At 30.3% G+C, this 23,111-nt stretch overlaps 1 protein-coding gene across 1 annotated transcript in view; it reads right to left on the reverse strand.

The window, feature by feature from the left end:
* Positions 1-21,277, reverse strand: part of LOC114129640 (limbic system-associated membrane protein-like) — a 516,827-nt gene extending 495,550 nt beyond the window's left edge. The window contains exon 1 of the mRNA XM_027994441.2: positions 20,653-21,277. Coding sequence (XP_027850242.2) covers positions 20,653-20,737 — 85 coding nt within the window. The 5' untranslated portion in view covers positions 20,738-21,277. The remainder of the gene's footprint in view (positions 1-20,652) is intronic.
* Positions 21,278-23,111: the final 1,834 nt, after the last annotated feature.

Raw genomic sequence — 23,111 nt, forward strand, 5'->3', positions numbered from 1 at the left:
TGAAATCATGGTATTAAACTTTAAGTATTGTACCAAGTAATGCCAAGAATCAGATTTTTAATAACTTCGTTATAATTCAAGAACAATGTGGATGTGCATGGTTGATAAATATCACCCTGTATAGTGTATATACTAATATAGTTATCAAACTATCATCTCGCGTCTTTGCGCACACATTACCATTGAGTACTGTATATTATTGTCAACCGTGTGACGCAATCGATGTTTTCATAAACCTCTAACGGACAAACAATGCATACCGCAATTGTATTGCGTATAATATATGGTTTTCATTAATATGGATTTGCGAAACTATACCTGATGACAATTTTCGACCAAGTGCAACAAACCAATAATAGTGTAATATATTTTTATATGATATATTATTATATGACAACAATTGTTTTTTTTTTTTCATAGTAGGTAGTAGGTACATATAAATTATAGTCCACAATCTGTTACAATAACTATAGAAGAATAAATGAAAGTGATGATCAATTTTATGGTTTAAACGACGAATTTAAGAATCTTCTGCCATTGAACGCGTGCACTTTGATTTTCATAATACTATATTATATAGTATTATGCATAAACCCGATTCGTCGCGACCTGGCTGGTCGAATACGCCCGAACGGTATAAATCGGTAGGCACAGCCATTATTACGGTTATTATGATGATTACATACTACTATAATAATATATGCGAACTTCGGACGCTCTCCGTATATGGATTTGTATGAACACGTTTCTGCAGTTTATTGCATTTACGGTGTTTTGTAAAAAGATTCACCGATCCATTTATTTATGCCGACAATTATATTTTAACGCACTATTGTAGCCCATAAAAAAGTATATTTACTACGGTTTGATATTTTTGGACTTCACGTAATGTCGCGACGCTATAGGTTATGATGGCCATGACGACTGATTCGCTTTTTATTCTAGGCATGATGTGCGATTTCGTATCGGCCGACAGAAAGTTGCAGAAAACGTCTATACTATTAGTTTCAATTATTTTATAGATATAACTGATAGCAGTTGTACGGTAGAGCGCTGGGCTGAAATATTGACAGCCCGTAATTTTCGGGTTTTCATTAAATGCGTGTTACGGCCGAACCACAAAACGACGATGACATACATAATGTAAACCATGTGAGTACGGCGCCCCGCGAGTTTCAAAAATAGATGCTTCTTATATCGGTCGGTGAAAAACGTGTCCTATATCTATGGTATGTATGTTTGTGTGTAGTATTGTAGTGGTGTAGTAACAAAAGTTCAACGTGGCCATAGTGTACTAAGTCAGCCCTAATTTTTGTACTCTATACCGTCCACGACACGTGCTCAAAGTATACACGTAGACAGATGTTATAAAAACAAAAATGTGGAATTTAAAAAGTCTATGGTCACAAAACAATTAAAAACGTTCTAAAAAAAGTTTTTATAACTTATCGCCCACATGTAGCATCCTCCCTGAGTGGCCCGTGTTTGAAAAATGTACGGACAAAAAAACTATTGAGTTTTTTTTTCTTAACGAAATTTAGTATTTCACGCATTATTGCTGTGAACATAATATTTTATTAAGACCAACCGGCATTTCATTATTATAATATAAGTAAACTCGTGTTCAAACTTAATGTTTATAACAACAGCCCCGATGTCCAACGCGTGCATGCGCGTATAGAGACCCTTAAGACGTTGTGGCTGTTCCGACGGTAATAATATTATTATACAACAATAATAATAATAATAACAATATTCCTGCGTACGCTCTGCTGCGTAACGTTCCCAGAAGGCCAGAACGCTGTCAATCAATGTCGGACTAGCGCATCGTGCAAGTCGGCTGTGTATCAAATTTGATTTCGTCGAGTTCGTCGGTACATAACATTATACATTCCTTAGTGCAGTTAGCTTATATTTAAGTGTATATATACAGGATGATTTACGAATAGTGTGTGCACTCTCTATTTTGTATTCCAATATAATGCAAATGCTTTGATGGTTCTGATTTTTGGAATTTTTATACGCGTAAAAACAAAATGAAAACCGTATTATCAAATACTTACCGATTTATAAAAAAAAAAAAACTACAAAGCGTATATGAAAATCATAAATCGAATGACGCGTGGTTGATGATGGAATTGAACGTAATCGGCTCAAATCGCTCTGTATATTAGCCGGGCTGTCATCACGTTTCGTATTTAAATATTTGGGTAAGTAACTATATTGAGAAGTTTGTGACGTGGAAAATCTGTTGTTTCCGTCGGTCGCTCACTCGGTGAATCATTAAACAGTCGCCGCCGATGACGACCGTAATATTATAGTATTAAATATTTATAACACGATATATATATGTTAATTGCTGGCGATCACTTAGAAACCACCATGACGGTTAAGTCGCGTAGCGAGTTTTTATTCGAGCGACGGACGTCACGCGATTCCATTGCCAATATCATTATCGCATCTACCAATTTATAAATACATAATATTAAACTCGCGAGTACTTTGGAAGGCGATGTCTTCGCTGCGGCGGCGTTCAATCTCCACGGTAGTATTATAAATGTATACTGCAGTTATAAGTATATATCTATATACCAAAGGATCTCTAGCCACCGGCAAGAGGAAATTCAAAAGCGCTATCACTGGTGACAACGACGAATCCTCCCCGCGCGCGCAGTCCCGGCGAACGGGGTCGGTGCGGTGCGGACCCTCAAAAGACTTATTTCGCATTGCATAATATTACGGTCGTCCACGTGGTTATATGCAACCCCGCCCGAGATGAACTTATTCCGAGAGTCGAATGACAAGTATCAGAATATACGCCACCGTTGTTAAAGGTTAGACTACAACTGCGATACAATATATTATAATCATTATTATTGTCGTTTTGTTGCGGTTGACTGCATGCGTAGTTTATTATTTTAAAGTCGCAATCGGTGTCGTTGTTAATACTCCAACGGAAGTAAATCCTCTCCGCGATAATGAACTGCGAGCGACGTCGTCAACGCGACCCGCGAGAATAATATATTATTACTAATATTATAAAATATAATACATGTACGCGATTGATGGTCGAAAAGAAACTTCGAGGTCCGTCGGCTGCAGAGTATATGAAAACGATTATGATACAACTGTCGAAGGCTGAGACTGACGTAACAGATTTCCAATATTTTATTTTTCCAAACCGTAATATTATAATACTGTGTACGGTTTCCCGAAGAAGTCATTATCAATAAGGTCTCCGCGTCGTACTGTTGCTGCAGATTTGACGGATCTGATATTATGTGCGTGTGCTGTAAGACTTAACATTTCAAACCACACTACATATTTCATGATATGATTCGTCTCGTTTTTATATCCTGTACACGTGCCTATACATTACACAGTTAATAGTTATCATAATAAATATACGAAATGTTTTGAAATTTAAATCGTGTACATAGGGTGCACGCGCGACCTTGTAGTTATGCAATCACAAATAACCATTGTTCATTATGCAGATTCAATTCCATATTCAGGTTATGCACACAATATTGGTATGATAATGTGTATGTATCGTATTAAATACTGCAGTGGTAGGTACACATTATACAGTGTGATTCCCCAAACATATACGCTCGCCTCCAATTTTCATTGAATAATACATTTATTCAAATTCTGATTTTTGGAATTTTTAAATATACTTTAAGCCTTTATATTTTGTAAATTCTTGAGATGTTTTGCACTGTTCGGCGATACAAACTTCCGTTCTTCAAGTGACAGACACATTCTCTTTTTAACAAAAAATAATTTAGTGGACTTAATTTTTTAGAAAATCGTGTTGTATCTGATTTAAATGTCGAACAAATATTTTCTCAGCAAATCAAAAATACTGTAATGGTGTAAAACACCATAGCACAACAAATATTTTTATATTACAACATATATATATTTATAGTATGTACATCCTAGACGACTAAACACGTGTGTAATTTTACATTTATACTGTATTATCGCGAATTTTTACTTTTGAACTTCTAGAGGTAACTATAGTATGCGTCCAGCCATTTAGCTCGATTTGGCGGGGAGGAAGTACAGGTTTCTGAGTAAACCATCCATCGTCGCGTGATTTCGTTTTTTAACGAGAGGACTCCGTATTATGAGGTTCAACCATGCAGAATTTATTTTTTTCTCAGTAAACAGAAAGTATACTCTTAAAAATACACCGAAAATCTTCACTAAGTGAAGTCTGTGTTTACTTTTTATTCACAAAACTTGTTACATTTTCTTAATAATATATATCATGTACGCTGTACTATAGTATATAGGTACATAAGAGAAGTAGACATTACTACAAACAATCACACTAACAATATAATATATATATATTGTTTGTTTGTGTGTGTATTAGTTACAGTATAAATGGATTTTCACTTTATAATTAAAGAAAGTTACGAATTAGTAAACAAACGATATATATATATATAATATATATATTATTGATTTTTATTAAACTTTAATTCATTAATTTATTTTTTTTCCACCTATTAAAATCTTTTATAATATTTAGTAGACTGTGTTTGATGGTATTATAATTATTATGATGTGAAAGATGTATAAATATTCAAATATTTCATATAAATGTATATTTATTAAGGATTGTGTACAATCAAACGGGAAAATTAATTTAAAAAAATTGTAGCTTATATTTACCTAAAAGTTATTGACAATTCAATATCGTCATTAAAATAATATTTAAAAAATTAAAAAAGTACATTCATAACAATATACACAAAAAAAAAAATTGATTCCGAATTTTATTACACACAGTTTTTTTTATAAAAACGTACAGATACAATTTTTAAAAAATAAATAACTATACTTGAACAGTAAATATTATTATGCCTAATTTTCAATTTCTGAAATAATTTTTATTTTTAATACCTATTTTAATATTATACCGAATCCATAAAACCATTATAAACATTATTTCACTAATTATAATATACTAAGATTATACTCTGTAGTTGTAACATTTTATATACATTACAATTTAAAATTGTTTCAGACGATTTTAAATCATGAATAAAATAAAAGTTTGTATTCATACATAACTTTTAGGTATTTAAAGTATTTCTGTTTATCTAGAAAATGATTAACTGAGTTAAAATTGTTAGTTTATATACCTACTCAAGATGTTTCAAGTATCAATATTTTTTATTATTATTATTATTATTTTAATGACTGTTCGTTTTTGTTGTGTTTTTATTGCTATCATAATAATATTGTTCTTATTGTAACTACTTTTCCATAAATTTGTAAATATTCGATTATTATGATTGAAATTGAATGAAGGTATAAACATTACAACATGTCAATTCTTAACTCATAGAACGTTAATTAATATAATATACATAATAATATTATTATTATTATTGTTATGTATTTATTTCATATTATATTCTTATCACTTTTACTTTTGTATAAAATATAAATAATTAAATATATAAGAGTATTATATCATGACAATAGACAATAATATAGTTGAATAGGTTATTTTACTTCTAACGTATTCAGTGAATCTAAAACTCTATAATCATTATTATTTTCTTTGTGAAAATTCGAAGTTAAATTCTTAAGCTTAATGTTGAACGGAAAATAAATTCGTTTTAAAAATTATCTACCACCTTTGCGTTATATATAGCTTGTACCTATTCATTAAAAACGTAATAACATTTTACGCCATACGATGCTTTTTTATTTACACAAAAATCGTAAAGTTTAAAAGCAACAAAATTATACTGTTGATTTAATGTCGAAAAATTTGCTGCTAAGGTAACTACGCTGAAATCTTAATTAACGCGTATTTAATACGATTATTTAAAATTATCATGACTTCGAAATCAGTGGATATAACTTAATATTTTACTTCTCATCAGAATTATGCAGATCACATTGATTATCATCGGGATGAATTATCATTGCCAAGAAAATAATCGTTTCGCCCGACATTTGTACGATATTTTTGTATAATTTAAAATATTTAATTATAAATATATAAATCATATTATTATTTTGATCAAAAAATACAAATTTTTTATGCCTCTATAATATATATATTATAATAAATTCGTTTGGTAACGTTGATATAGGTATATAGCATTATTCACTTGACGTATAGCATGTTCATATAATACTTTTTTCAGTTGTAAAGCCTTATAAGTATTTGTTTAGTCAACTTTTACTTTAATATTTACTTATTTCGGTAAATATTATTTTAATTTATTTTAACGTTTACGATCAACTTGCAGTGTCACAACAATTCGAACAATATAACTGTCATAGACCAACTTGTGAGAATGTTAGGTGAAAAACATTATACCACCTGACATCATTCCACTATACCACTGTCCACTAAGCCCCGAGGTATTATAAATGTATCTTGTTGTTTCGACTGATTTTCACGAATATTAAAGCAGTGGTTAAAAAGTAAAAACAGGCAACATTATAAAAATATTAAAAAAAAATTTGATAAAGTAAAAAAAAAAATGTCAACTATTACATTGGGTAGGTATATTATTATTTAGTATTACACATCAATTTGAATGATCATAAAATACGATCTTCCGTCATAAAATCATGAAATATTATAAAATAAATTAGGTAAATATTTTTTTTGTTTTTGCAAATAAAAAGAAAACCAGTTCAAAAGACTTTAAAGTAATTTTTTGATACGACTGAGTTAAGAGTCATTTTAATTTTATTTGAAAACAAATTACCATTAAACAAAAAATTTTATTCACTATTATATCCATTAAGAAATTTAATATTAAAATACACCAATTCATTTTTTGTAAATATAATAACAGGCTAAAAATATTCACAATATAGTTGTGAGGTTTCAACTTAACGAATAAAAAATCGTTATACTATTATAATATACCTATTCGTTAATTACTATGCTGTCGATGAATTAACGAAGATAAATTATATTTTAAGGCAATGATTGCTTTATGATTATAACTATGCCAAGTCATTGCCGTTATTATTCTGTGAAAAGTGAAAACGTCACGAAATCATTCGGTATAATATCAAATAATATTTTTCATCCCTCCCTGTTTCTAAAATACGAATTTGGTTGTTAAGTATGTATTATTATGTTTGTATCGTATTGTATATTGACTATGAAATGTATTTCGATGTCGGTTGCAGCCGTTGCAGGGGAAAATTAAGATTTTAGCGCGAAATGCGAGATTAAACACGTATTGTAATTCGTATTTGTAAAAGTCGCGAGAACCCTCGAGAACGGAATTGAAAAAAAAACAGCGGAGGTCATCGACAATATAGTACGTGGCTTATCGGAATATACGCTGACGACAGTTTCAGTAGCCCCTAACTTTGGCCAAATTAAATTCAATCAATCGACATGTTTTTTACGGATAAATCTTTATTCGACGGTCCGGCGGATTCTATATGTATAGGTATAATAGGTACGTACATTGGTATAACATATTTAACATATTATGCGTTATATACGCTGGAGAAGAAAAACTGTATGTGCCCAACCTAACTCGTGCGGTATCCGTCGATGCACTCCAAGAACTTCTAGCAAAATAACAACTTTGTTCTGACATTTCCCGCGGATTGTCAAAACGACCTTATATGTACGCGGTCGCATTAAACTTTCCTCTAGGCCATCATTCTTTTTAACCTCTCAGAAGTAATTTGGTCGGTCGGGTCATTACGCTTTTTTTTCTTTTACCTCAGCCACGTAATATAATAAATTATAAGACCATCAGACTTATCCGCACTGGGAATTGAAATAAGTACACGGCACACAAACAAGGTTAAAGCCCGCAGTGTATACGCTGTTCCTAACTGTGTTATTGGACGATAAATAATCAACCTGTGAAATTGAATAAAAACGTACGACGCTATTAATTGTACGCGCATTTCGTCGTGCAAGACGTGTTCGTTTATTTATAATAACACCATTGTTCGAACTCTACATTTTTTTCTTCCGTATCGAACTTTCGGGAATTTAGGAATAGTATTCGGTTTACATTGTGTAAAGTAATTCAAACGTAACCGAAGAAAAAACAAAATCCATACAAAAAGTACATCGAATTGGTGCTTTCAAAAACTTTTTTATTTTACCTTAAGCCTCGGCAACACTGATAACTATATTATATTATAATATGAATTAATCACTACATTGTTCTCTCTCTTTGTCGACTGCAATGATATTCATTTATACGAATTTATTTATTGTAATTTTTTTTTCTCATTCTTAAACGTTTTCATTTAACTCGGAGTTAAATTAATATTATTTACAATATATTTAATATTTAAAACTTATACTTCATATAACGTTTTAATATGATCCGGATATACATACCGTTTAAAACACCATCGTTTGCAACTTATATCTGTCTAAAAACATTGTCCAGTGTAATCTCAGGAGTGTATATGGTTTAAAACTAAATATCTTATAAAAAAAAAAAAACAGGAAATAAAATAACATAATTCGATACATTCGAATTCGTCAAATTTAAGATTAGTGGAAATTCAATGGAACGGCCAAAATAACAAACGACAGTGGTACATAATTTGAGTTACAGTGACATAAACGTATCACAGTAGTAGAATACGTATCGGTTCGAAGCAGAGTAGTTTTGAAAAACTGGTAATAACTTTAAAAAAACGGACAAAAAGATGTTCCTTTCTAAAGGTTTCCTACGAATTCGATTTCTTCAAGCGAACACGAACATATTAAATGTATTTATGTGTACCATATATACGAGATATGTGTGTGTGTAAGGAAGAGAAAAAAAAGAATTTGCGGAATTGAGATTGTAACGTATATAGACCGTACATTATTTGTATTGTTAGGTTTGCAGTATTATGTACCTGCTGCGCTGCACAGAACGTCTTGAAATTTAAATTTAACACTCCCGCACGTGCCAAAATATTTTTATTTATTTTTATCGAATGTACCTACATTATCTGCCACCTTGTAAACAGTGAAATTTAATTTTGAAATTTCCATCACCGTATGAGTAATACATACATACGTGTAATATAAAGAAGAGAGTAAGTTGGTGTAGTAGGCTTTCAACGCGTCGAAAACTCTTTTTCGAGTGAGAAAAAATCCGCGCAAAGCACGCCGCCACAAGCGCCATTGATACTCATCCTTTATAATAAATAATGATAAGATAACAGCTATTTTATCTAATATGAGCGATCTACACTTTACGTATGAGATTTTCTTCAACAATTAATTAATGGTTTAGCGATTCCTTTTAACTCCTATTACTAGATACATTTTAGTGTCCTTTCTACTCACAAACTGTATATCCTTTTCATGAGCATAGATTTACCACCGACTACACACGTAACCCGCAACCTATCAAAAAAACTATAAAAATTGTCAACCAAGACACTACCCTTAATTTCCACTGGCCGTATATAAATATAAATGGTATATAGTTCTTCCATTTCGACACAACATTACAATATGTAATTTAAGAGTTATCAGTTATCACAGAAATGGTAATTAAACAACTACTGATCATAGTTCATTATTTACATGACAATATTGAGGAAGTTGAAATTGACAAAATAAATAAATAAATAACAGTAAAAATATTCATAGCTATGTGTATTATTATAAGAAGTATAAAAAGATGTCACGTATCAAAGAGATACGACACGGTCGTTTACGAAATGTTTAAACGCGTGATTTGCAGCCACTACAAGCGGTCGGTAAAAAAAGAAAGAAATGAGTACCTACCTAGATATCCGAGTAGGCTTAAGTCCATTTCTTGAGAATTTATTCGAATAGAGTATAACCTTTACGGGCTTTTAGTGGAATTTTCATATATGTATTATACGTATACATAATATTATGTACTATACTACTATAACATATATATTTTATAATAAAATTGAGTGTTTTTTTTTAAAAACAGCCTCCCTCTTCCTGTCACCTTGTAAATGCATCCCACTGTATAACCTAATAACCGATTAAACATTATAATATAATACATTTTATACAAACAATTAACAGGCCGATTCGATCTGTCCCCAACCAAAATGAATCGGATAAAGTCATAACAATGAGTGAAGTGTATGCAACGTAGATTGTATAATTTAGTTACTGAAGTATACCAGGGTGTATCTCTAATCTTACAGAGTTTCGGTTTTGACGTCTGTAATATTTCGTCGAGCGTTTACACTAATCGTTTTTGTTTTTGGTCCTCAAAATACCTATAATGTTTATGACATTATCGAAGTAAAAATTAACAAACTATCATATTATTTTGTGCGTGATTATGTAATTATGTCTGAGTTGAACATGCGTTGATTGTACCAAGGTATATAATAGGTACTGATAAAATGCTACAATTTTTATTGTTTTGACTATTCACTAATAAATCCCAACACGAGAGTCAAGTATCGTATAGGTAACTCGAATTCGCGACTGTAGATAATAGGTAATTAGACGATACTAATAAATATTTGTACAGTTAATTATTTCCTACTAAAATAATATGCTTTTATATTTTTATTACCTACAATAATAATTACTGCTCAGTGCAATAAACTAATAAAATAATTTTACACACAATTTTATACTATAACGCGCAATAGTATAACCCGCACATGGTAAATATTTTTTTTTTTTAATTTTTTTTCGGAATAATTGAATTCCACGATTGTAATTATTACTGGTAATATAATCATCGATGATAAAATCTAATAAATCAAAAAGACATATTTTATGTCACTGAATTATTTGTAATGTATGTATTATTTTTGTTTAATCACGGACTTTCAGCATGTATGTATGGACAGGTACGTGTGCACAAAAATAATAATTTATTCATACCGGATGATTAAAATATGAAAAGCGAAACATTTAAAACGCATTTCATACCGTATAAGTACATTAAATTGAGTTGACGAGTGTTTTTCATTTATTTGTGTGTTTTTTAAAAAAAAAATTTTAATGTAACTTAAGTGGTAACTTCCCTCTGAACGTTAGTTGAAGACCTTATCTCTACACATATCTCCAACGAAAATATAAAACAACAGTCGACAAGAGCACTGCGTATTCTGCGATCTTTGGCTTTGATGTTACTCAAAAATGCGGCTTCGAATTTAAATATGTGTGGCGGCGTCGAGTATATACATAATATATTATTCAACACGAAAGAGGGCTGTGGCGCGTACGTTTAACGGTTAGTTTTTATTATTATTTTTTTTTTTTTGTTCTCTGCGGCGCAAATGTCACTCGTAAAATCTCGGAATGCGTGTTTAATGGAGACGAAATGAGTACACGCACTTTTACTGAATTCTGATTTATTACGTTCAAGCCGTTAAAGTAAAACAATACAAGATTGAATATCAAGTATATTATCGTCGTCGTCGTCTGATAATGTATTGTAATATACGCACATTTTATTCAAACGAGTCTCGTCATCACAATTTATTATTTTTCAATGGGAAATAAAATCGTAAAACGTATACTGTCTTATGATATCAAAAAACCACCGTAATATTTGCGGCGTCACATATAATTTCATATACTATATAATAATATTATCAAATTTGACAAAACCAATGGGGGGAGGAAATTTCAGGGTCCGAACCTCCTAGCCAGCGGGCCGTCAAGACTAATTGATCAAAAATACATATTTTATTTAATCTACAGAAATATACAAATTTGCTTCAACTATAAACGAATTCTACAAAGCTTTTTGATAGTTTTGCACACTGTTAACATGACGACAACCATGAAGAACGTCTCGTAACGTTCGATACATCAAACGAATAGTATTCACCTCTTTTCACCACAGTTTTGGTTGCGCTACTACATTATAACATTAACACACTGATAATTGTATTCGGCGATCATAATTGATAGACCACTATCGTATAACAGTTGGTGCTTCCGTACATCCGATTCTTTTATTATGACCTACTGCGTTGAACTGTTGAACCTTTTGCGATTCGGTGTATTGTTACGACGATGGACGTTTTTGGTAACGTGACAAACGTTTCAGGAGGTATTCTCTCATTTCCGAACCAGCAGTTCGCCAAATCACAATAATAATTAAGAGTAAAAGAGAAACGATATCATATTAACGGTCAACAAAGTAGCTCGTCTAAAACGCGCGCGAGTGACGTGGATCATATGCCACCGGCAGTCAGCTATTAATTGATCGCGGTAGCCCAGTCTTGTGGAAGACATCACGAGCTGAACGTCTCTATTCGACGGAAAACATCGGAAACTGGACTACTCTGATCTAACGACGAGAACAAAATGTTAATTAATTGCACGCGTGTGAACGGAATTGGAAAACGGTCTAGAAAACATATCCACAGGCTTTGAGTTCAATTAATTAATGCCAAATAACATTATTTTGCAAGTACTTATTTTTTTTGAGATGTCACCATACATTGTTAATATAAAGAGAAAGATTTTTAGGATGAACTAAGAGCTGCAAAATGAACTATACCATGATATATATCTAAATTTTATATCGGGAATTATTTTTTTTTTCAATAATTATTATCCCGCTGACAGTTCTTTGAAAATAAGCTTTTCAGCTTCAAAAGTTATTTTTATTCCAATCGAGAATTATAAAACATGTTTTATTGTATTTGATTTTCTTATTTTTTAAATATTAATTTTACCTATAACAAGCTCAAGCTATAAGTTTTTATTTATCACGTTTTATAATTAATTGCATTTTATTTTTATTTTTATTACATTCTTAAATATTAAAAAATATACATCATTTTTAAATTAGATGGTTCATTAAAATATTTTAATTTTAATCGATATTCATCAAATATTATCTTAAATTTAATATTTAACCAAAGCTCATTATTTTTTTTAATGAAACTTGAATCGTGTTTCTTATACTAAGTGCTTCTCTGTAATGACATGACATTAGGTTATAACTTCTAAATGAAAAAAAAATGTGTATACCATACAGGCACATCTGAGTGAATCGCGTGAAATAAAAATTTATTTACATTACTTGTCGTCTTAAAAAATATGAAATGTTTGTATATATAATGTTATTTACATTATTTTTATATTGGAATTTGTTAATTTTAATACCTTACATTAAATTTAATGCATCGCTTATAATCATATTAAGCATATAATGAGAAAAAAAATGTAAAAAATTGCAAAGAGATCGTTTTACGTTTTGGTACACTTTATATAAATATTGCTCTCATTTATTATGCATTCACTCACTAACATAAAAAAAACATTTAAATATTTATCCACTGCTTTAAAAATTAATAGTCATTCGTCACGTTTGAATTAACAATTTTATGCGAATACGCAAATCGTTATTCCGTGTTTATTCTTTTACCGAGCTAGTTCAGTTTTAACCCAGGTTCTATAAGCCGCTAACAGATTTGTATACTAGGTTTATTATTAATATTATCGTAGTGTTTTATCAGAATTTTGGATAAACTAATCACTAGCTCTGCGGAAGAACGAATGACCGTCTAAACGCAGCGTTTTCAATAAACGACCGAAAGGCCCTAAATGGAAATTTCCTCGGAAATTTCTAATAATTTTCTACCATTTATGCCGAATTACTTCATAAATGCACGCTATAATAACACACACACATACACCTGCAAATATTACACGAACCATCATCACCGTCCTGAGACTTATAGTAAATGACCATTTGAATCGAAAAGTAGTAGTTGTAGCGGTATGTAGTGTAGTGCTATAGTGCTGCAATACTATATATATATATACGGAGGAAAACTGACAGTAGCGGTAGGCGGGGTTTGCGCCGGATGATTTATTGTTTTTTAAATGAGCCGTGTGCGCTCAAAACGCCTTTAAATATATAGAACCGGTGAAATATGTCTAAAAGGATTTCGGTTTTTTGGCCTTTTTAAATTTTACTTATTCATCGATCACCGAAATAGAAACAAGACCGACAAGAATGAAAAATAAAATTCCGTACCATATGAGTAAAGTCTAGCAGTACACCGTTTATAATGTACAGTGTTTTGTTGATAGTTATCATCCTGGGTGCCATGGTACAATATAGGCCCTAGAGTCCAAAATCAGATTTAAGGCGTAACGAAAGTTTTGAAAGTTTAAAGCATTCACGGTATTATTTTTACACATTACTTCGATTTAAAATCGGAAAAATATTGAATTACTTTCGATTTGTTGTAAGCAACAACAGCGTATAAAAACTAATCAAGTGTTAAGTAAGGTTTAATGCGTTTTTATTTTCATGGTTCGTTTTAATATTGACATTACAGAGATTCACTGTTGTCTCGACACAATTATTTTCTCACCGCATATATTTTGCAATATGCCTAAGTAAAAATTATTTCATTTTTTTTTTAAACCTATACAATTTAGACAAGTTCTTAACTAAGTGAATTCAGAGATCTAGGTATAGAGTTGTCTGAATTTTTGGAAAATACCTTACAACCTGAGGGGGAAGTGGCAAAGGAAGAAGTAAATGTTTGATAATATAACCGCTGTGTATTAACGCGTAATGATGCTCACGCGCGTATTTTTGTTCGAAATAGTCTGCCATCGCCGGTAAAACACGCGGATTATTTTCCGTAGTGTGCTTTGTGCTCGGTCATCCGCAACAATAATAATATTAAATTATCATTATTAAACATTCACAGTTACCGTCGGACCGATCGAATGTCATTACTCTTTACCGATCTTTCGTGTTATTATTATACGGCATTACGGCGGTGTATGATTGAAACGTATTTGAAAACGAGTAAATCCGTCAGTTTACAAACTTCTTGAACGTCCTGCAGGCTGCGAGAGTCGGAGGTACCTATACATAATCGCGGTACAACAGTTGTTCGGAGCGTTTTCCAGTATCAGTTTGGGCAAACTATCGGCTGTCGTGTTAGGTAACCTATACGACTATATACGACCGTCGGTCTTGGAAAACTCTGACGCAAACAGCGGAGTATGTTTCGAAACGTTTAATTACTTTACCGCAGCTAACTTGTTACCCGGCCATTAAAATCCATTATACGATGTACCGAATTGACGCTACTATATGCGTGTATATTATATACAACTGACCCTCTATGCATATAGTATATATTTAAGGAAAACGGTTATATTATATACAAGTAAGACGGCGATATAGATATATGACCTGACAGTATGACGTGTGTGTGTGTGTGTGTGTGTGTGTGTGTGTGTACCAATAAATTGCGGAAAACAATGAACACATGTCTTATTGTAACCAAAATCCGAGGTGCGTCTAGACGATTACCGACTGCTGTACTAAAATCATTTCCTTTGTGTTCATATTAATAATTAAATATTATGTACGTTATTCCAAATCTACCGACCGCGTCTCTTTGTTTTAAAATACGTAAATTGAAACGAAGATGAAAGGATCTGTTGTAAAGTTCTCCTCAGTACACTCGGATAAAAAGACGTCATATCGATATAATATCGTGTAATTGCTAATTTTACAACTTTATGTGTTAGTTTTACGGTGACTGAGTTACAGGCGGATAAATAACGCTATTTTATAATTTAATATTCAAGAATTAAATCCCCGGGGATTTCGTCCTCAAATGCATGGAAACTACCGTTATTAGTCGTTATAAGTATGTATTTAGCATTTTTATTTTTCAAGAAATTAACCCTAATTTTCACACTATACTGCAATGACATTTTTATACATTAATATTCATATATATAAGTTCGCATGGATAATTGATTGTGTTTCATCTGAATAAATATAATTTTATCTGCGTAACCTGACCGAAACCGACCATCCCGACGTTGACGTCGATATTATATTAATACCTATTACAAAATGATTAATGATTATATCTCAATACCATAATATTAATACGTCCCACATTTTTTCCGCGACTTTTCGCTTGTATACATGAAATCTATATAATGTTGAGTTCCTTTTAAAATAGTTGAATATATTATTATTAAAATATGAAATATTTAGTGTTTATTTTTTAAATTGTATGTTTTTCTAATGAAAAAGACGGCACAAATATAAATTAAATTATATACAATATACAAATAAATATATATACATAGATTTTAAACATGATAAAATGTAAATTTTTTAACCACGGATTAATTTAAGTATAATAAATTAACATAGAACTCATATATAGATTATTAATAAACAAAAAAAACTATGTCTGATCATTTGTGCTGACTTATCTAAATATGTCGTGCTAACTCATTCTAGAAAATAATATGAGAAATTTAAGAACCAATACAGAAAGGAACAAAAATATTTATTTATTATAAATCTAGACTATAGATAGATATTACAAACGTAATATACAAAATTTATGATGTTTAAATGTCTCAACAGTAAATGGTTAACAGCGTCTCTCAGAGCCTAATATTGACAACACCATATTGTATTACCTTTGGTAAGGAAAAATGTTTTGATATTCAAGCATCGCATAAATCTTCCAGGGACAAAGGAAAAAACTCTTCAACTGAGATAGCAAGGAGTAATATTGTCATACGAGTACACAAGGATATCAAAAAATTTCACTGCAAGACTAAATACAAGTAAATGTGTAATGTGTAGGGGGAAATAATATTATGTGATTATAAATTATGTTACAGACCTTTGAATTGTGATAATAAAGAATAAAAATCGTTTTATTAATTATACATTTATACACTAACTATGTTTACATGAATCATGATATTTTTCACGCTTAAACATCATAACGTTTCATCCTTAACCGAGATTATTTAGAATCGACTTGAATTAAAATTTCGTAAATTATGTTTAGATAAATTTAACGTCATTTACCGCGACATTTATTTGGACACTTCACTTTAGACTCAAAAGTAAAAATCTCCAAGACATTGACGATGTGCGATTTGCTTACACCGCAATATCCATTATATCATAAACATAGTTAATAATATAGTAACCTTATAAACAACTATTGCTTGAACGAGTATGTTTTTTTTTTTATTTAAATCAAAAAAAAAAAAAAACAATAAACGTATAAGTAGGCACTGTTGAGCTTTTTTATAGTGTACCAAACGTGATACATGATACTAAACTCAAGCTCTCATGTTTCCTCTTTCTGATAGTTTCAGTATGTCAATTTGTACCTATGATATGCGATTCATCAGACATATAGATGACTATATCAAGATTAGGTATTTAAATCGTCCGATAAATAACGAACCCTCATTATTATTCGTCGAATTCACTTATCTTTACTTTCTACAGTATTGTATTTCATTCGTATTACTACATAAAAAGGGACGTTGCGGAGTAGTTTTTAATCATTTATTTCGAACCCAACAGTTGACACGGTTGTGAAAACAAAATATTAATTCAGAGATGTCCTGTAATGGCATTGCAGTCGAGTTTAGGCCTGACTACTTTTTACACAACATGCAATAAAACATTTAGGATAACATAATTTTTAATAATAATAATAAAAATTATATATATTGTAACAACAAATACGTGTTTCACGTAGGAAGGTAGTTTTCGTGTATACATATAAAAGGTACCTACCCGGATACACAAAAAAGTAACCTTTACTACATGGATGTGACATTTTACATAAAAAAATAATAATGATAATAATAACAATAATAATACAGCTATACGCAGAAAAGTGTTAAGAACAAATTTGTTTAGTTGCGTCATCAATCATAATTTTATTTTCAAGCTAAATAAAATTATTGTTAAATAAAATAGTAAGTGAAATATAGAATCGTATACGATAGAAAGGTTAGGTTAGTAAAAATAATTGAAAATATATGGAATAGCTATTTATTAATTATTATTAAGTCGAGTAAGTCAAAATAAATATTCTTGTTACTTACATAAAAAGTGTTATAATACCGATCATATTAAAAAGAAGACACCCACAGACACGATACAGATAAAAAAGTTTTAAATTAATTTATAAACGATATTTCAAGGAGGATAGATTTTTTAACACAGATATTTTATTAATACCTAATAATAATCAATTAAAAAACAAATATGTTTTAGAGTTTATTTTAAATAACATTTATAACAGGTAGAACTCCATATTTGTGTTATACAAATCGACTAGTATTTAAGTTACTTTAATTTATAGTTGTATTTCCTACAGACTGAGCCTATGTAATATGTATTTATACTTGAAACAGATGAATTCTGTTATTATATTTCAAAATATGTTTTATTATTGTGTAAGCTGTAAGGGATTCAATATTCTATGTATTGTGATATTTCATAAGCATAAAAATAAACAGCATGGATAATGCTGCTAAATAAGTTTACAAAAAAATAATATAACTAAAAACTATAAAATCGTGGGTTTTTAATATTAAACGAAAGTTTAAATGAGTAAATAAATTTTAGTATTTAATCATTTCTAAAATTCTCAGTATTGAATTAATAAAATATTGTAAACAATAATAATAATAATAATAATATTCTTGAAGATTTGAAGTCGAAAATTGAAAATAATGCAAATTGTAAAAATATTATTATTAAAATAAATAATGTTTTTTTTTTTTTTTATGGCTATTTTAAATAATGGATATATTATCAGATTCATAATTATGCATGTTATATAATTTATAGCCCATTTATATTTTACACAATTTTTACTAGTATATAATGATGCATATTTATTGACAAAAGTAATAAAAAAATTATGTTAAAAAACCTATCATCAGTTCTTATAATTAATATTTATATTTGAAAAAACTGTTAGTAATTCAACCAAAATAATGTTTCATCAATTTAAATTTATTAACTAAAATATAGATTTTTACAATCTTAAAAATTTAATTATCACAATTATATATTGAAACCATTTAATCATTTTTAATTTGTATGCACTGTGTCTGTGTGTAAAATTAAAATATTTAATACGAGTTACGATCATTTTTATTTTATGACATCGAAAATAATAGCAAAATATTTAAATAGTAAAATGAGTAAGTATGTAATATAATATTTACTAGCTAATTTGACTTTTATTTTTAATAACTAAAAATGTAAAAAATATCTAAATAAATGATTTAAAATTATAATATTATTTGTCGTATATTACAATGAACGATATTGCAATATTATCAAGAAATAAAACATAATTTTATTCGATCTCAACAATCTGAACTTCAATAACTTTTTTTCTTATGTCTTGTGTGTTCAATTTTAAATATTTACATGCTATAAGTTACTAGATGTATAGAGTGTGATTTTTTATAATAATGATTCATAATATAAAATGCAATACAAATTAAACTAGGTATTATAAAAAAAAAAACCAACGTAGAAATATATTTACAAATATACACTATTCTTTGGTTTAATATTCTGATAGGCCAAAAAAAAGTTTGTCACATTAAATTATAACATTTTTATAATTATATTTTTGTTAGTTACAAAATAATAATCCAGGACCAATTAATAAACCATTGTATAAAAATGATAAAAAATAAAACCAAGGAAACTAGTGTACTTAGAACCAATATTAATTAAGTCCCTGCCTATTTTTGATAAAATAGTTCAAAATAAATAACATCCAAAAAAATTATTGAAGTTCGCAATATTCTTTCACAGAAATGAGAAGAGTATAAATGTTGTTAGGTATTACTTATTATATTTTAATAATATAAATTATTTATAACATCACATGACTGAGCTAGATTATTCAGACAAACGTAAATTAAAAAAAAACTTTTTCATGAAAATGTTACATTTAATCAATTATTGTTCCAAGTTGGTAATATTCTCCCTTGAGCCTAAGTCAACAATATATATATATATATATATCAAAATGATAAAATAAAACATTAACAGAGAAAAGAACTGTCCATCAAGTTTATTAAGTTTTATAAACACCATAACGCGTTTTTAATGCACAACTAGGAACTGTAAGTATAAGACATTTTCGAGTGAGATAAATATTTATTCACAGAGTATTTTTTTTTAATTAATAAAATCGAATAGTTATTTCGTTGAAAAAATATTAAAATTTTCGTGGAATCTTAGATACCTAATCATATATCATATTTTTATAATTACAATATTAAACAAATTTACACATAATCATTAAATTTATTTATAATAATTTAAGTTAAAATATAAAAAAAAAGTAAAAAAGATATAAAAATTTCGAATTTAAAAATAAATTGATAGTAATATAACCGAATGAATAATTTTCATTACGGGAGGACTACGAGGGTATACATTTATCCATCGCCGTACTGCAAATATTAAATAAAAATAATGTATAAAAAAAAAAATTAATTTATTGTTATTATTACTTTTTTAAATTTATTTTGATATTACTGTAATTATTATTAAAACCATTATTACGAACTATTTTGTTTTTTATTACTTAGGTACTATTATATTATAAAGACTCGTCGTATTTATATATTTTGTTCTAATTACTAAATACTAAAATAGTATATTACGTACTATTATGCGGTGTAAGTTTAACGTCGTATAATACTACCTATATAGGTACTTGTCTTGTAATTACCTATGTTATTGTTGTGACGGAAACAAGTGGTGGGTACGCAACATTTGATACGCGAAATATCTCAATGTCAGCCCGTACCTAAAGTCCTTAATATTATAATACTATATTATTACTGACCTTTAAACGGGATGATGTACGGCGGTTCGGCCAGCGTCAGCACCACATACATCCAAAACAGCAGATTCGGGTACAGCATGTTCATGACCGCGGCGTGCAGGTGCGGTTGATGATCGCGCGGAGATCGAGATCCGAATGGTTTTCGGGGGTATCGGTGGAGGAGGGGAGATCGAAAAATCGGGGAAGTGAAAACGAAAACGGATCGGTGACCGAGTGTTCTCTTATTATTATTATATTATTATTATATTATGGTCGTACGTAAACAGTTAGCCGGACCGTCCGACGACGACGGCAATGAAAACAATGATTTCCGTCCGTATATCCGCGACGATCGACGATCGACGTCGAGCAGGAAAATATCGGCGAGAGAAAATCCAAAATACCAGATTTAATAAAAAAAAAAAACGAAAAAATAAAATAAACGAGAGAAAGAAAAAAAACGTCGACGGGCGTTTTTCTACCCAACCGCAAGACACACACGACTTCGAGTGAAGTTCGGCGTGTATGAGTTTATGCGATGTAAGTTTCGACGACGGAGAGAATAATTACGGGACCGCGGTGAGAAACCGAGACAGTGGCGGGCAACCGGACAGGGTCGGATCCACGAGGGCTACTGAACGCGTCGACGGCGGTGGCGACTACGGCGTCTGCCGGCGGTTTCAAAAACGGACGAAAACGCCGTTCCGACCGCCGTTGCGCATGTCCCGACCAACAGCGCACCCTCCTCCCCCCCCGGCCGTCCGCCTCGAAGCGCTGCTCTTCGCGCGCGAAATTCGCGACCATGTTCTCCACCCCCGACGATCCAATTCTACCTGCACCTTACCACTGGGATATTAGGTATATGTGATGGTCTCTATTCTCCTTGCCCGTTCGTGGGGGGAACGAGGGGGAACAAAGAGGGGGACCCTCGCCAATGAAATACGTACCGTTTCTATACAACTGTATCATGACGTGTGGACATCATACGCGGGCACACGGTGATTCGTTAATCACTGAACAGTTATCGATGAATTTATTTGTTTTTTTTTTATTATTATGTATATACCTATCGAGTTACAATAATATTTGTTGGAAATAAAATTTTACTGTATTTATAATTGACATTTTCAAGAAAACAATCTGTTTCGAAAAATTAAATTAAAAATATAATATGTTCGTAATTTTAAAAAATTAAAACTTAAAAGTGGCATATACTTACTCTTTTTCGTTAAAAGATAGTAATGACTTTAAACCGTGGAGAAAACCTATATATAGGTAGGTACCTACCAATAAAATAATTACATTAGTAGTGATTAATATAAGAATCACTTTGTGTAATATAATATTATAATATACATTGTACATTGTACATTGTAGTCTTTGTACCCACACAATGTAAGTTAGTACATGTTTTTGTCATTCGGTGTATGGTAAGCTGCTATTATTATAAAATTATTAATATGTTAAAACAGAGACGACTTTTGTGTGTCTGTTGCAGTGCTGTTTCCGTAATCCAACTCCACCATTACCAAAATAACTAACAGTTCAATTAACGAAAAGCGGAAATTGCTGATTTTACTTTATTCGTAATTATTATTGACTCCTTTCTATAATTACATTACGTATTGCTTTGAACAATACACCTCCTCAAGTCTATTACTATTACCATGCCAGTGCTTTTATAATTATTATTAACATAACATCGCTCCAATACGTTAATATTATTATTTTACCTGCCCACGCATACACAAATCTACATGAATTTGTCTTCGGTCTTATAATAATTTTAACAGCGTAAACTTAACTACAATTCGTTATTATTTAATATTTTGTATATAACTCAATTATATGTGAGGAAAAAATAGTAGACCAAATTCGGAGTATAATAAAATATAATAATAATATGTAAAATACGTAATACCCAGAAGTCTCTATTTCACGTGAATTTAAAATTGACGTTAGTCGGGGATTTTATTTCACGTGCTATTAATACGCGCGTTTATATTATACGTGGAATTTTATTTTCAATGCATTTAGTATATTATTCAAATAGTTTCCAGTTTCTACACGGTAGTGATCGATAATCAGTTATTTTTTTTTGAATCCGAAGCATTTGCTGTACTCATCCGTCCTGCGTCCTGTCTTTTTACAATAATAATACTGCTTATGAAACATTTATTTTTAAAACAGTAGGTATAGATATTTTTAGTTTTTAGTTTATGCTTTGGTATTTATTATTTTTTATCGTCAAACCGATTTTCCGGGGAAACCGTCAGCCTATTTAATGTATTGAATTTTATTTTCCTTGGCAATTTAAAATTTAAATTGTTATCCTATTGTCCGTATTTTTGTCACGCTTTTCACCCAACTGCAGTAGAGGTATACACGTCGCAAATCATTTTTTTTTTATCGAATGTCACGGAAAATTCATAACCACCTCATAAATATATATGATAAAAATATTACATACTACTATTATG

Source organism: Aphis gossypii, chromosome X (genome assembly GCF_020184175.1).
Source record: "Aphis gossypii isolate Hap1 chromosome X, ASM2018417v2, whole genome shotgun sequence".
Classification (NCBI taxonomy): domain Eukaryota; kingdom Metazoa; phylum Arthropoda; class Insecta; order Hemiptera; family Aphididae; genus Aphis; species Aphis gossypii.